The 17546-nt window shown below is 41.7% G+C and overlaps 1 protein-coding gene across 8 annotated transcripts in view; it reads right to left on the reverse strand.

Annotated features, from left to right (window-relative positions):
• Window positions 1-17546, reverse strand: part of frtz (WD repeat-containing and planar cell polarity effector protein fritz) — a 63537-nt gene that overhangs the window by 31089 nt on the left and 14902 nt on the right. For 7 of the 8 annotated variants that reach the window (XM_055062415.2, XM_055062414.2, XM_055062419.2 and 4 more), the window contains 12 exons: window positions 16437-16537; window positions 15338-15400; window positions 15121-15220; window positions 13451-13487; window positions 13303-13373; window positions 11953-12003; window positions 9235-9306; window positions 7753-7844; window positions 6113-6217; window positions 3466-3571; window positions 2097-2211; window positions 1671-1794 (listed from right to left, as the gene is read on the reverse strand). In XM_055062415.2, the coding sequence (XP_054918390.1) occupies window positions 1671-1794; window positions 2097-2211; window positions 3466-3571; window positions 6113-6217; window positions 7753-7844; window positions 9235-9306; window positions 11953-12003; window positions 13303-13373; window positions 13451-13487; window positions 15121-15220; window positions 15338-15400; window positions 16437-16537 (1037 nt within the window). The remainder of the gene's footprint in view (window positions 1-1670; window positions 1795-2096; window positions 2212-3465; window positions 3572-6112; window positions 6218-7752; window positions 7845-9234; window positions 9307-11952; window positions 12004-13302; window positions 13374-13450; window positions 13488-15120; window positions 15221-15337; window positions 15401-16436; window positions 16538-17546) is intronic. The other variant, XM_055062417.2, reaches the window with a different exon arrangement.

Consider the following 17546-nt stretch of genomic DNA (forward strand, 5'->3'; position numbering starts at 1 on the left):
CTGTCCTGCGGTGATGATTACTTGCGCTCTGCCTCAGGATGCGTCTCTTTTGGCAATTTTGTCAAGCGTTGATGACAGTGTTTAGTTTTGTTAGCCACTGACTGACTTCGACATGTATAATTATTATGATACTGTTTTTAAGTAAACTGTCAACGACAACAATATACTTCAAGCAATAAAAAAAGGTACGTTTGAAGCTGTTTATTCTGCTGCCCTTAGTTAATTCAATCGACCAAAACTTGCGGTCCAGCGAGGGTCAAATAGTGGGAGTAGCCTGTACTTGCAAGCCTATATGTGAGTCTGTGAGTCCACCAGCTGCTTTGGACCACAAATTTCCACATTCAGGTAAAAGGCTGCTTTCGACATATGGGGCCTTGACCATCTGATCATTCTTACACACTTGGGGGGAAAAGTGTTTAACACATTCCCATTTTACCCTTAGTGAAGCACTTCGCGGTTCCTTCATGGTTGGTAGCACCACAGCAATGTGAGTGTGAAGCTTAGAAATCTTAGGTTCGAGCAAATCATTGATTTGGTAACACATGGTAACAGATTAACGGTGCAAACAAATGACTAGGACAAAAAAAAAATGACAGCGCTCGTCCTGTCGTTTACTTTATCCCTGTATTTCACTCACACTGTTAATATGCTACCTGCATTAAAACTATGTTTTACAGCAGCACACCTAGTGAACACACACAAAAGAAAAAAAAGTTATGACCAGCGCAACAGCCCTGATCCACAACTAAATATTTCTGACAAAAAGATTTTTTTCATATATACAGAGCCATGAAAGCACAACACAGAAATATAGAGATATACAGTCAATCCCAGATATATGGAATTATTGTTTATATCAAACAGTTGTAAGATCCCCTTGAAAACACCCTGCAAAAGTATAGCGATGTACTATGCGTACGACAAACTCCCATTTACTGCCACATTCTATACACTCAATGAGGACCACATTGTATGCACCATGACAAAGTTGTTCTTCAGAATACTGCGATGCCAGCTGCAAGATCCTGCTGCTATCACAGTAGAGTTCAGAGGCAGAGGAATCGTTGAAACCTGCCGATTTTAAAGTGAAACTTTCTTTGTCCATTACCCCCCTAACTTTACAAGTACTGGCTGCTTGCTGGTTGGTAGCTGCTCTCTTGGTGAGTATGCAACAGCTAGGGACACCAAGCAAGTGAAACTTGGCATGTGGCACTGTGGAAGTTAGCATTCTTGGCCCGACCACCAGAATGGGTTTGCGTGTGCTACTAGGTAGGTGCTTGAATAGACAAGCACAACGTGAGGCAAGGATTGAAGAAGTGAGAGAGAGAAGCAGCCGAGTATGAAGAAGTGAAAAGAACAAAATGGGTCTAAAGCGTGCATTGATCGAGGAGAGTTGATCTACATAGAAGCGAAAAAGAAAAAGTGAAGTGAAAACATGTTAGTAAACATGGAAGAAAGCTTCACTTATTGCTGATTTACCCATTTGCGTGGGATCTGCCGTCTTTTTTTTTATTGTTTGGCTACACTTCCATCAAACACAATTCAAGTTCACCAACTTGCTCAGCTTTCCGTAATGCTGACCATAATGCTTTCCGTTGCTGACCATAATGCCGTTTGCATGACGCCACGGCATACAAGAGAGGCCTGCAGAATCGCTCCAAGCATCATACCTTAGGAGGTGATGAAAAAACCGCCTTGCCAAGTGGCTGATGCGTGCCCCATATTCGGCAACCACCGACTCTGGTATTGGCTGGGCAGGTCCATAGAAGCTTCCCAGCGCCGTTTCCAGTTGAACTGCAAAAGACGAGACTTGGGGTTATTCGGGACTCTCGCATACTGCGGGTCGGCAGGTGAAACATTCATCACAGCATTGTGCATCTCGTTACAACTGCCTCACACGCTGCTGTGGTTATGTGCTTCCTCCCTGGTGATGTGAATGGAAAACGTGCAGAACCACTTCACCAGTTCACGGGGCACTACTGCATCTTCCGAAAGCATCGGGTTAAGAGGAAGCTTTAGCTCGGCCCCAACTCCGATTAAACCTATTGATATACAAGTAAAACACAGAAATACATTTACAACGCCACACTACAGACCTTCAAGTTTGGAATCCAGGGGCTGTCGAAGCAGGTAGTTGACTATCTTGCTGAGGCACACGAAAGACAGCTCTGCAACACGACCCCAGTCCAGGCTCAACAGGAGGTGAACGGCCTACGATGTCGACAAAGCAAAGACCACGCTGGCAGAATAAATGCAGCAATTTGGCGCCGAAAAAAATTTCTAACCCTTAATTAACCTAGCACATAATGTCCCAATGTGCATGCACGATACTAAAATTCTTAGAATTACTTACCAGCTATGGTGCAATAGTAAGTACATATAAAAACATACATGAGCACAGCATCTTGGTCTAGACAGGCTTGGGAGACTCACATGCATGACTCGGGACCTATGTGTGATCAACACTAGGCTTATAGAAAAAAAAACATAGAACAAGGCGCTGTGAGACAAATTCAGTTGTGCATTCATATGAAACCTAGTAGAAATGAGGAGGTGCAGAATGGCAATTGATATTATGCAATAAAAAGAAATCTCGCCAGGAGTTCAGGACACAAAGAACAGAATAGACAAGTGAGCATTGCCTCACAAGTGAATGTAAAGGAGCCCTGCAAAAGCTTTTAAGAAAGCTGCGAAATATACCTGGTGTAAAGCCTATCACCTCACAAACACTTTTCTTAAAAATTGTTCACACACTCCTTGTACAAGCCAAGTTAACGGCAATTGAATGTTGCCCCTGCTATGCCTTCGCAGCCTTCAAGCCATGGTGTTGAGCAAGTATGGAGTGGCGGCCATGTTTCGGCACCGATCATCATGTTTAAGTGTCCGTAGCCGACCAATCTTTGGATGGTTAGGTACAAGGAGGATATTGCCAGTGCCACATGTCAAAAGAACTTAATATACCCACATCCAACATAAGCAGGATCGATGGTAAAATTTTGCCTACCTGCCCACTTCCTTGCTGTTGTCACATTTTAATGGCGCTTAAAATTTATCACTTTGAAGTTATCCGCGATGCCTGATGCTTCCAATACAGTCAAGCACCTGTACAACGAACACCTCTACAATGAAATTACCCATATAACGAAAAAATAATTTTGTCCCCATTCTGATAAAGGCGTTAAACAATAAGTCATCGTGCCATTCCTTCAATAAGATCATCCTTTGTGCCTGCAGAGCTTATGACTGTATTCCTGCGATTGTATTGTTCCAAACAGAATGTCCTCCCAAATTATATGAATTTCCATTTCAAAACAAACCCCAGCTTTCTTTCCAAACACTTCAAACACCTTCAAGCAAACACCTTCAAATTAATAGCTTCTGTATTAAGATGCAACAAAACTGCAACCTTTCTGCGTGATGCCAATTATGCATGAATCACTGCCGGTAGCCAGGAGCAGTCAATACCTCATCTACTTGCAAGTGCTTCAAGTACTGTGACACAAGCTCAAGTGGTCCCAGCTGCCCTCTGGTGAGCAAGCCAAGTGGTAACTTGAGGATGGCCAGTGGACCACTGCACCAAGAGAAAAAAATATGGCTCAAGATTGTTCAAAAGATTATTGACCCTAACGGTTTATCTGGTCTATCACAAGCTATGTTCAACACAGGCCACTGTGAAACAATAGCACCACAGTGCAGGGTGCTTCATTTATACATCTTCATCAGTAAGACTTCCCCTTTCACACACTGTTTTGAACGAACCTCGTAATGTTGCCACAAATTCAACCTGTGGCCATAATATCAGCACTACAATACCGAAATTCTATTTTTTTTTTTTTACTACAAAACATACCAGGATGGTTTGGGGAATCGAACCGGGGTTCATTCAACTTCGAGCCATGTGCTCTAACCACAACTCAATGCCCATTTTCTCGTACTGTGGCGAACCACTAAAAGCTATGAAATAGGCTGAACATGTCCATCCCTGGCCGAGAATATACCCCGAGCTGCGCAAAACAAAAATGTGCAGTAGGAAGACAAAAAGGCTTCTGCATAATGGTAGGTGCGAGATCGAAGAAGAGTTTAAGAAAAAGAAAAGGCTTCACACTCACTGCGTCATACAAGAAAAGGCGCTCGTCAACAAACTGAAAGACGGACAGCCACGGCCGGTGCTATCGTATTGACCGACAAAGGCCCCAGAAAGGCAGGAGCCCAAAACAAGAAGCAGCTCGGGATTGAATGCTTGCCCTTCAATAACACCAGGCAGATGATGGTGCAGCAGTGCCAAAATATGAAGCAGACCAGGAAAACCGCAAACAAATGCTTCATTTTTGCTGTCCGCAGTAACCGAGTTAAAAGAATCAAAATCACTGGAGCCTGCCAGTAATGTTTTATTGCTTCTTCAAGAGGTTCTTTTGTGCCGAGCCAAAGTAAACGAGTCAATCTGCTGAAAGTGTGTGTGTGCATGTCTGAGCAGCACGCACAGCCTTTGCAAGAAGTGCACAGGCCAGCCACATCATGCACGACCAGAGGTGCTCTCGGGTTGCATGGCAGGACTGGAGAATAGCTGGCTATCTGAAACTTCAGAAACCGAACAGAAGCAATTATGTTTTACCTTTTTACTTTCTTCCAGACTTGGAGGCTTGTCTGCTAGGAGTGTCACATACGTCAGACTTCGCAGCCTGCTAACCTCCGCAGTCACAGGCCCTTGGTGGCACGGTCATCGAAGGCCAGAAATCAAGCTCCCTAGTGATGTTGGACCACTAGCTTTTTTTTTTCTGCTCTCAGCCCGCAAGATAGAGGTCTTACAAACAAACATGTGATCTGTGACCAATCAATCATCATCCATATGGATGTAAATTGATGACGTTATTGACAATCAATCAATCAATCAATCAATCAATCAATCAATCAATCAATCAATCAATCAATCAATCAATCAATCATGTTTAATGTCTCAAGCAACTCTGGGGCTGTGGGCGATGTTACAGTGGAGTGCTCAAGATTAACGTGAACTGCCTGGGATTCTTTAAAATGCTTCTATACGTGGTTTCATAAATACTAGACAATGCTACGATGGCTAGAGAGATGTCTCCTACTGATCACATTCACAACCAAAAGATAATGTCACATACGAAAGAAAAATGAGGTATGCATCATGTAATTCTATGTAATATTGTCACATACCTTTATGTCACAAAATATGATGTAACTCTTACATAGGTGTTACAGATCTGAACCTATTTACCAGCATACGAGCACAGTGACATGTTTCTATGATCACCAGCGACAGTACATTGCTTGCGCTGTCAGCCAAAATGCAGTACATCGCATACCGGAAGCACCACAAAGATGCACAAATAATACACGATTTGATATCACCTTATGTACGCAAGTTGAAATTGTGTCATGTGAAGTAGTTATTCTGTAGAAAGTGTTGCATATCAAGAACCATTGGATTGCAAAACATGCGGAGTGATGCTTTCATGACCGGACTAATTTAGTAGCTTTCACAGTGTTATCTATGAAATGTCAAACGGAGTATCAAATTTTCTCTATTTTTTGTCTGTTTTCTTTCCCCTAAGGGCTCTTACGGGCATTACATAGCCAGAAACAATGCACAACTAAACAGAAATGCTAAATAATATTCAAAGATTTCAAAAAGTATGAGACGTAACGTCAGTAATGTCAGTACAAACTAATCTGTGCGGAAAAAACAGTACAAAGAACTCATAGTCGATTTCACAAGAAACACGTAAATAACTATGGTAACGGCAAACATTTGTCAATATAAAAGAGCGATCACAGGCATTAAGAAGATAACTAGCAGGTATAAACAGCCTGTGTCAAAAGAAAAGAAGCAAATTTTCAACCTCACCATAACTCTCACGGATAACGTCTACTCCTATGGGAAGTTAAGTACACAAGCATTTTTGCATTCCGCTCCCATCAGAATGCAGCTGCAGCAGCTGGGAATCGAACCAGCAACCATCGCATGAATGAGCCTGCAAACAGCGGTCACTGCAAGGGGGCTCGAGCCTCGACCACTTCCGACTAACCAATGAAGGCGCAAGTGAGAGCACACAAATCAGTGAAAACCCTCACACCGACTCACCCGTCAAACAGCAAGGCGGCGCAGTTGAAAACTGCAGCAGTAGGGCAGCGCAAGACGGCGTCACCGTTTGACTGCCACATCAGCCGATGCAAGGAACCACTGTTGCTGAAAATGGGGGTGGGGGAGTCATGTGATCAAGTAAAACTCTTGCTTGGGCTAGTTGGTTCATGCTTGAATTAGTAAAGGTAAGGCGCAGAAGACCAGGACTCAAGAAGAAGAACACGCCGGTCCTGTCGTTTGTATTCTTCTTCAGTCCTGATCTTCTGTGCCTTACCTTTACTAATTCGAGTCATGTGAGCAAGGCGCCCATCATAAAATAAATATACCAGTATATAGCAGCGAAAGGGAGAGATGACCTAGTTGTTGGGCAATGTTCGGCGTGAAGAATTTTCTTAGAGTGCAACAGCCGACACATGCAAAGGTGGGTAAGAATTGAAAAAAAAAAAAAAAAAATAACAGTAGGAAAGTGCTTCACTCACAACTGAAATTTTTATTGGAGCACACCCATATACCGGTTCCTTTTTTTTTTTCCGAAGGTCCGAAATTTTTTTTAATTGCCTGAGGCAGACAGATCAATTCTAACCCTAGATCCAAATTACTCGACGAGGCGGCCATCAGTTCAACAAGAAATCAAAATGGTTCATTAAACAATTAACATAATTACACAAATTAGCTTTTTACTTAATTACATTGCGACATATGCCTAAATCTAAGAAACATAGCATGTGAGTTTGAAAGGCATATCCACTTAGAGGAAATTCTCAGTTCGAGATATTATCTGTTTCGAGATATTAATATAGTGTCCGACGAAAGGCATTGGCGTTCCAGTTACTTCCTTTGAGGAATCGCTGTTTTTGCATTGAAGCACAAAAGTAAGTTTTGATAGGGAAAGACATTCTGGTGGTAGTGTGAAGCAAGCATTAATTGCTGCATCATATATGTTGCGGCATGCAGTTATGGGTTGCTTTTTGAAGGAGAGGAGAGATTTGTCTCCTCGCCATTTCTTAGCAACATCACTGGTGATGAAAATCAAAAATGCCAGCAGTGTCTATGGTAAAAATAGCGTTGTGCCTGTGATATTTTAAGAGCTAATAACAACAGTTGAAACAACAGATAACTCTCGGAGGAAGAGGAAGAAGGTTTTTCCTTTGGATTGGATCAAGCTCCTAACAACTACCCAAAGCGAATATTGACACAATGCCAAGGTCTATAAATGATCCGGCCTAGCTATTGAAGCTATCTATTCATCAGTAAAGGATGACCTCATCAAATTTCAAAGAAACTTGCACTAGCTCGCGCTGTGACAAGTACACCCCAGTTTTATAAAGCAATCTTTCATGTTTTTTCAATGGTTCTGATATTTTTTTGCAAGTGTTCTGTAATTGATACATCCTTCTCCATGGTCATAAAGCATATTTGTAACTGAATTATGTATCATATACGATATGCAACAACTTTGGCTCATAAAATTGCAAGCAAGCATTTCTTTAGAAAAGAGAGGTTTATTCAGGCATATTTGGCACAAACAATGCGCTTGTCTAATTTTTTGCGCAAGAAAATGAAAATTAATGTAGTAAAAACCTAATGAAAGACAATGCAGCCCTAGGTTGGCTACAAGGTCAAAGCCGTTTAGAACATACCTCAGATAGGAGCCTATGTTCAAAGTTGGTGCAGCCCTCGCAGACTCGTCATTAAGCCTCAGCTGTATTGTGGACAGAGCTGCGTCGAAGCACTGCATTGAAGAGAAAAGATATCAACTCTGTCTCGTGCAGCAATATTCATCAGTTTCTTTCTTTTTTCTTTTTAACTTGCAAGTTCTTTCTTCTTTAAAGCTAACACATGTCTCGAAAAAAATCAGCAACATTTTTCTCTAGCATGCAGAAGCAAACAACAGGTTGCAGTTAAGAGAAAGATTTACCCCAGGAGTTCGTAGCTAAATATACGGGAATTAACAAATTGTTGTGCTTGGCATGTCCTGCAATGAATTTGATGAAATTTACTGCACTTCAAAAAAACTTTAAAATCAATATAATTTTGGAAGCTGATTTTCAGTTTAGGCTGTCAAGTTCTCTTTAAAAAATTTGGTGAAAGTCAGAACATGTATAAATGTCAAGGACCAAGTTTGCAACTCTGTCAGTCGGCAATAATAAACCGATATCACAGTTCTGTAAAGTGCAGATATCGGGACATCTAAAGCAGACAAATATGTTGTACGCTGCTTTGAATTATAGTGATAATTTGTAAACAGAACATTTGCAAAGCTCAGGTACACAATGTAATGATTTCACATAAACTACAAGCTAACGTGTCGTGTTCGCATGTTTCAGACGATCTAACAGGCGCAATTGGCATAATTGTGACACGCGTTTTTGCCTTTTTGGTGCACAGACATGGAGCTGAAAACTTTGTGCCTAGCTCTTCTCTTTTTCTAACTATTGTCGGCAGCTTTCGTAAAAACTATGATGCCCTAAATCAAAATTACGCTTTCCACAGTCACCAGTGATTGGTACTTTGATGGACACGACACTTTGCAGACACGATCGTCAGCCACTGAAGTATGTACTGCGCTTGTCTGTCTAAAATGGCCAAATCTGGAGAGAGCCCCTTTAAATGCTACATTCCAATTGGCTGAGTGGTCGTGTGAGGAAAGCGATTAAGCACCCCACATGCATTTGAATAGAGAAACCAGAGTTGTACCCGAGCTAGAGTGACTGACTTGATATTTTTGACACGTCAGATCTTTTGCATCAAATGTAGGTGCAAGACCTCTATACCCTAGAAAATGTACTGGCAACCGTCACAGCGCCCGAACTAATTTGATATAACAGCATTCCTACAGCCAGTTTCAGTTTTGTTTTCCAGGAGGTGATTGCGCGATGTCGTGACGCGGAAAGTGGTCACGCGGGAGGAGAGCGTGAGGTTTGGGCACTCACTCTAGCAAACTTGGCTGCCTCCTATACAGATACTAGTTGGGAGGCCCAATGCAGCAGTGCAGCAGATGACTGAACTTGCTATTAGTGGAATGTCAGTAGTTGTCATGTGTGTGCCCAATGACCATGTCATAGCACCAAGGCAGGATTTAATTACATATGGTAAATAATGAGGCCAGAAGAAAGATTTACCTGAAGCTGACCTTCTTCAGAGGCGAAGAACATGACGCAGCCACTAGGATGCCAGGTGACTTTTGTCCCAACCTAGAAGAAACAACAGTCTCTCATTATCCCGCACAAAGTTCCCTGACAAATGGCCTTCCTAGCTGGCCATTGAGTCACTGTGGCCAAGTTAGTTGTCCTCCCAGTAACGAAGAAACATTATTGGGCATTGGGTTTGAATCAAAATGGCTAAATTTTTCGTCTTTTTAAAAAATGCTGTTGTTATTTAAAACACTACAAGACTATTGTATGGCCATATCGGTGATGGCCAGTGTAGGGTCCTCCAGTTCCCAAGCAGGCCCCTCATACTCTGCTAAGTTAAGGCAAGCCAGCCGGAATTTCAGTTGACATAAAGCCAGTAAATAGACGCCATGACATGTACAGTGGAACTCCAATTATTCGACTTTCTTAGGACCGCGAAAAAGCGTCGTAAAGTGCGGGTGTCGTAGAATCTGAACATAAATTATGCCTATAAAAGAACTACTAATCTTGTGCGACGGATTTACGAGAAACTTCAATGTAAACTACTAACATACTCTACAGGGCTTGGAAACCCAAATTACCAAAAAAGTAAATGCGATAAGAATTAATGCTGCGGTACAGGTACCAATCATGCTTTATTCAAACGAACCTTTACGGCACTCCACTGCCCACTGCCGCAATTCCCGCCAGGTCGCGCGAATTTAAAAAAAAGTCGGTTTCTTTTGGACCTTGCTTGATCCGTGAACCAAAAGCTTTCACTCGAGTTGGGCAACGTCCGAAAAGAGGTCCTCTGCGGCGTCGCGTGAACAGATGAAGTTCTGGATGCCCTCTATGTGCCGTAGCACCTCGGCAAACACGGTAGGCACAGGCATGGCATCTGTGGCGTCGTCGTTGTCCTCGTCCGATGTTGCAGCGGTGTCGGCACTAGGCAAAGCCTCCTCGATGGCGTCATTCAGCGACACCTCGCCGCAGATCGCAACATTGTCGCATAGAGAAAGATTGTCGTCAGCCTCCACGTACTCGGCGAAGGTCGTGGTGAGGTTTAAACCCTCGAAATTGTCGTCAGTGAAGCCTGCATCGGCCTCGAGGTTGTTGCGTCCCCAGCAGAGGAGGCAGTCTCTCGCTTAAAGCCACAGTGGTTGAATGAGTTAGCAATTGTGCATCGCGACATTGCATTCCATGAACTGGCGTTCCACAAACTGGCCGAGTGACAGAACTGTCCGCTTTCAGGACATCCTGCGTCACGTTGCTCCACACAGCTCAATACCTTCGCTGAATGCTGGTTGCTAGAATTACAACGAAGAACACGTGCGATAAACCTAGGCCTCTCCGCGCTACCTTGTCGGCGATCTACTGCTGAAAAACTGGAAGGAGAGAAACGCTTCCCCAACGCGACGAGAGGTGACGCCGCCGAGAAGAGAGGGAGAAAGTGATTGTGGAGAAGAAAAGGCGCTATTTCAGCACAGCGGGCGTTGCGGGTGGCTTCTGGTAGGGGGAGAGAGAACTGGTCGAGCGGTGTCAAGCGCACCGCATGCGAAGAGACCTGTGGCACTTTTCTTTTGTCCGCCATTCCGTCCCGCGCTTTGCGAGGGTCGTCGTATAACGCGGGTCAGGCGTAAAATTGTGTCAGATACTGAGGTTTTTAATGCATTGCTTCTATGGCGGCTTCGCCTGGACTGCACTAATCCGTCATAAAACCCGAGTCGTTGCAAAACCGGGGACATATAACCAGGGTTCCACTGTATTGGCTGCATTTAAGCCTACTGTCACTACTACAACGTTTAATAACCCATGCAATGTGTCATTACGTATATAGAGAAAACATTCGGTTAAGTTCACATCAGATGTTACTGACACTGACACATACGATGAAGTGTGGAAACAGATATAGTATAGACCACTCATTACATGCAAGTTCAATATCACTCACCGAATAAAATAGTTTTCCACATGTCTACACAACATGCAAGATACTGCTACATGGTTTAGTGCTTAAAGGAACACTAAAGAGAAAAATTATTCGGTCTGTATTTATACATTACCCTTCAACAAGAGCAAAAAACCCAATATTACAGTGGTGAAAGGAGACTTAGCGAGCCAGGAAGGACGCAAAAATTTAAAAACTGGTCACAATGCCACCTGGATACCACATCATCATGATGTCATAAATTTTGATGGTGTCTTCTCAGGCCTAGGTAAATTTTATTGGTAAACATGGACTATTGTTGTATTCTAAAAGAGCCAACAATTGAACTTGGCAAGTTTCACAAATATTTACTGGGCCACAATGGGCCAAACGTGAAAACATTTACTCTAAAATCCATGACGTTGCACTGAGGTACTGCCAGTGGCGTTTCAATGAGAATTTCAAGAAGACTAAACCTCCAACTTAATTTCTTCTTTTAATAATCAACTTATTACAAAGAAACAAACAAAAGTAGAGCTTCCATATAATTCTTTTGTTGATCTAAACTGGTCTAGCACTTCTCTTTGGTGTCCTTTTAAGGCCAGGTGGCAGTATTTGTAATTAATAACAAGCAAATCTGAGCACTTGTGTCAGACATAGCATTAATTAGTAACTTGGTTAGTCTGGCATTCTATTTTGCTTGATTTCAAAGAGCACCAGAATGTGGATCATTCATAATACTATAACCCACCAAAAGAGCAAACGTGACAAGAACCAAAGTTTAAAAGACTAAGGCTCACAAAAGAAGTTGTCGTGAAGTGCGTGGTCTGGCGCACGGCATCGTAGAGGACCTGGGAAAGAAACAATGAAAAGATGGCTCGACAAATGAGGGCACTTTCTTGACTGCAGCCAGTACTGGTGCAAGTCGGCAAAGCTCCATTTCCTGAAAGTTTCCATAGAAGCAAAATGAGCACAGCTCAACTAGAAGAATTCAGGGAGTAATCCAATACTTGTGAAAAAATGCTGTAACATTTTGTTTCCTTGCATTTGTTCCATAAGTGCATCTGGGAAACGTGAATTCTTCAGGAGGAAGATTTACCTTGGGAGCTCCTATCTAAACACATGAGATTAAGAAATAATTGTTTTGCTTCGCATTCACTGTGCAAAATTTGATAAGGCGTTTCTTTTTTGTCATTTAAAAGAGCGACCTAAAATCTACTCGCTATAGGTAGCTGAAATTTTATGTAGGTCACTAATTTTCTTTTTCACAAAGGATGATGAAAACCACGCAAAGGCATGCACACACACACATACACGTACACACACACCCGTCAACAACAACCAAAAACATTGAGCTTACTCTATAACTTAAAAATAAAAACCATATCCCAATTCTGTACACACCACCTACTGAGACATTTAAAGTGGATAAAATTGGTGCAGATAGTATACACTCCTCGGAAATATACAACTAATTTATAAGTAGAATGTTTGCAAAGCACCTGCAAGAATTGTGAAAATTTACTGCAATTTTCACCTGAATGAAAGGAGTCTGAATAATTACTCCTGTAGTAGTAGAGCTCGGTATTTCAACAAAGCTGCATATTCCTAAAGGTGGACCCTGCTGAGGTAGCCCAGTGGCTATAGCATTGTGCTGCCGAGCTCCAAATGCAAGCTCGATCCTGACCACAGCGGTCACATTTCAATGGAGGCGGAACGGAAAAACGCCCATGCACTTAGATTGATTGCACGTTAAAGGATCCCAGGTAGTCAATATTCATTCGTAATCACCCACTATGGCGTGCCTCATGATCATATTGTGGTTTTGGCATTTAAAGCTGCAGAATTTAATTTTTACTAATAGGCAGCTCAGAGCCACACAACCAATAATGGCTGCTGACCCACAAGAAAGGATTACCGCTCCCATTTCCTTTATTCTCCAAAAGCCACATCATAAAATTTCTATTGTATGTTTTCGTTTTCATTGCTTACAATGCCCACATCATTCAATTTGCCACTCGTAAGAAAGAAGCAATCTGCAAATTTTTGAAACGGCATGCTATAGAAGATAGAAAGCACCAAGGCAGTCACCATTATTATTGCATTCTATCAAGATTCTTTTTTTATAAGATGTCACAGAACTCGCTTACTAAGGATGCATCGTCACAAAGCAGCACAAGCTTGTCTTCTGCATTGTTCCACTGGGAAGTGACAACACGGCCTATGAAAAAAAAAAGGAACTAAGCATAAGTGCTCTATCAACAGGTATGAGAGGAAAACAATTTTTTTCCAGCTTACCTTGTAAAGAGATGGATATCATGGAAACTCTCTCAAACTGCAAATAGAGAGGTATCAGTAAACAAAGAGAAAAAAAAGAATGTATTTGCTAAACATTATTTTTTGGTGCTAGATAAGACACATGAAAGCAAGGGCACACATACGCACAAAGAACCACTTAGATATGGCACACTGTCTGTGCGTGTCCTTGGTTTTATATGTCCCATCTGGCACCAAAAAACAATGTTGAGTAAATCCCACCAACATCCACAAGAAGTTACATTAAGCTATAATGAATGTGTTCTTATGATAGCAGAAATAATCAATTAAAAAAAACTACCTGGATCACAGCTAAAAATTCATTAATTAGGCTGCGATCGGAAGTCAGCATCACAAGTTGCTCATTGTGACACTGCCCTAATGTGAAAATGACAATGAAACTAACACCAATTAGAATGTCTGTCACAACCAAAGTATCAGCACTATTTATTAGACTCAACTAACTCCTGACGTTACACTCGCGGCATATAAAACTACAGTAAGGCTATCACCGGTATATGCAGGTATCGTTTGAGACCCTCACAGTCAAACTGAAATTAGTAAATTAGAAAGAGTCCCAAGGCTAGAGGCCAGGTTAATTTTTTCGTGCTATGACATAAAACAATCCGTGACTGTGCTCCTTGACAGGGCCGGTCTAAAAACCTTGTCTCAATGAAGAAAAATAGCGCGGCTCAAATTCCTGTACGAGCTTTATAATAAAAAGTTGAAAATAGATCCAGACCTATATCTACGACGTCCAGTACGAGTATCAGCTCGTACAAATTACCTTCATGCCATTTAGCCTTACACGCCAAGGGTTGATACATTCAAATTGTCATGTCTCCTTCGAACCATTGTTGAATGGAACAGACTCGATGCCAATGTGTTCACAGGATGCTACTCAGCCGAAATGTTTCAACAGAGGCTGGAAATGTTTTTTGTGTAACTGTCTTTAAAATGTTCTCCCACTCTGTAACAGCCCATAAGGGCTTAAAAGTATTGGAAATAAATAAATAAATAAACAAGTAAATAAACAGTTCTAAAGTGTACAAAGAGAGTAGCAATATAGACCTGATTGTGCACAAACCACCGTTATCCGTACCATAAGTTCCGGCAGCTTACCATGACAGAAAGATTGAATTACACTACACCATGTTCTTCAACACATTACAGTACAGTGACTAGCTAGTTGCTAGATTGAGCGTCAGCCCACTCAAGGCTGAATGAAGGCCTCTTGTGATGATTTTCAGCCTTCCCAGTTTTCTGTCAGTCTATTGCGTTGCTGGCAATGCCTACATCTGTAAATTTCCTGATCTCATCACACTACCTCATCCTCTACCACCCTGATCTATCAGTAAAACAAAATAACATAACAACAAACAAAAAAACAATGAAAGAAGCTGTTCAGTGCTTCAGATATAGATAAGTCGGCCTTTTAATGTCGTATACATGTTTACCTTGCACATTAGTGGTAAGCCTTCATTACATAAAAATTGCTTTATCCAGAATATCCATTTATTCAAACTTTTTCACTTTTTTTCGGGGCGGAGCATTCGGCGCTCCGCCCCGCACGCAGTGTTGCTTGACCACTTATGAATAAGCTGCGATAAGCTATCTGCGATAAGCTAACTAGCAAGTCACTGACGACTCACCTTTCCTCTGCCAAGCTCGTAGACACAGACATCAACGGCAACACTGCCGCCACGGGAAGCATCCTCTTCAACAATGAGGAGTTTGTTCGACTGATACTGACTGGTTTGTAAAGACAGAAAACATGAAATCAGTGTTCAGCATACAGCCAATAAAATTATGCAGGATTTGAGCTTCCTGTTGGTGCTCATGAAGCAAGAGTGAGAACGAGAGGCTCACCTGAATGACACCAAAACTGGGACCTTGTCGATTCTTCCATAAGTTAGTAACTCAATGTTGGGCCTGCAAGTGATGAAACCCACTGAGCCATGGTCGCCGCAATACTCAAAGCTCCTGTTATAAAACTGCGCTTGACTATGCAGTTACTTACAACTGTATACTGGGTCACCTTGACGGAAATACACTTATCGGCATTGTGTAAAATGGACTGTTGATAAGTTTTAAATGCAACATCAGTGCATTTTGCCACAGACCTTTGTGGACACATTTCTTGAATATGGTGCTAAGGGCAGAATTTCTGCTAAATAGATATCATTTAACTGTCTGGGCTGCAATTGCAACATGTACTCTAAAGTGAATTATTGCAAAGTAGCAAATATTACTAATTAGCTAACATCACTCTGCAAGTTGTCTTGTGAGTAGCATTCACATCTTTGAAGTAATTCTGCTGGTGTGACAGTACTGTGGTGTCTACAACAGTAGGTCTATAATAAGTTTGCTCCCACTAAAATCCCCGGTACTGTTTGTTTTTCACAATATGTGGCATTTCATTAAAAGGCTGTGAACAGATTTTCATGACACGCGACGCTAGCTTAGTGACGATAGCATTGTGCCACTGAGCTTGAGGTCACAGGTTTGATACTGGCCGCAGCAGCCACATTTAAATGATTGCAAAATGCAAAAGAAAGGGGAAAAAAAAAAAGCTCACATGCCTAGATTTAGGTGCACATTAAAGAACCCTGGGTGGTCAAAACTGATTCGTAGTCACCCAATACAGCATGCCTCATAATTATATCATGGTTTTGGCACGTTAAACTCCAGAATTTGGTTATTTCAGGAGGTTTTCACTAACTACTGTGCAAGAATCGGAAGAAAAGAGCAGCTGTAAGCTGGTGCCCTATATAGCATTAAAAAGAAATAACTTGCAAGGGATTTAAGATTCCTTCAAAACAAAGTAGCTGGGTAGGCAGGTATTGTGAGCGTTCCATCAACCTTTCAACAAAATGACACTCTTCTTTACAGATTCTCAGTAACCACTCAAAACACATTTTAACGAGGTGGTATACTGACTGCACCCTACTGCAAAACAAGTTCTCACCCATTCAGAGCATAGACAACCATGTTTGACCTTTCACGATTGGATGTCGAAGGCATCCAGGGCCACACTTCTCCATCGCCCACCGACCACCAGTTTAACACCTGCATATGGAGTAGCACAAAATAATCACACAGCATGCACAATTTAACCATTTAAGGATGATAAACAAATGCAAGAAACTTGCAAAAAAGACAATCTTTTTTTTTACATGCAAACAATTCTGCTGATTATATAGCAAGACCAAGCAATAAGTTCATGTCATAAAGGCAAAGTTGCTGAAAATTACATTTTTTTTTACACTGTAATGAAGATGGGCTTCACAAAGTACACTTCAATGCACATTTTGGCATTCCTTACTTACACATTTCAGTAGCCCCTACTGACTGTACCACAACATCATTCTCATTTAAAAAAGCTGAGCTCCCCAATATACCCCACTTTCTTTTTTTCAACAGGAACTGAAATGTTCAGTCGTCCCATGGAAGATGGCATACTGAAAGAGCCAGCTGACGACTCAACGATAATAACAACAAAAAAAAAGATTAATGTTCACAAATTTATTCTTCAACAGGCTCCTTGTGCCACTTGGTGTTGCTTACAACAAGCACAAAGCAAGGGATGAGCTCAAATCATCGTGAGGGCTACAGGAAAAATAAAACATTGCCAGACAAGTTTGACTTTACTCTTGAAGAGCTCAGCCCTTCTTCTGTGCGGAAAAGAAAAACTTTTCAATGAAATGCAAGCTCGAAACAGAAACAAATTCTTGAACACCACACTACCATTCGAGGCCAGTCTTAGATAAAACTGCTTATTCAATGGGACACGAAAAACAACACTAAATTTTATTAGATTCACAAAGTATTCTGTGACAACTCTATTGCTATCCGTTTGGAAGGAAAAGGGCGAGTCGAGAAAATGAATGTCAAGCTTCTGAATTTCATGCTGGAACCACAGTGCCTGTACGCCAGTGTTGCAACATAGATTTCAATTTATATTTCTTGTATTAGGGAATTTTAGTGCAACAAAAGTTGCAGAAACTAGCTAGGTTAGTGCTTGCTTAATTAGAATGAAATGCAGCCCTTCTTTGCCAATAATAAATGATATCGTCAG

Source organism: Dermacentor andersoni, chromosome 10 (assembly GCF_023375885.2).
Source record: "Dermacentor andersoni chromosome 10, qqDerAnde1_hic_scaffold, whole genome shotgun sequence".
NCBI lineage: Eukaryota > Metazoa > Arthropoda > Arachnida > Ixodida > Ixodidae > Dermacentor > Dermacentor andersoni.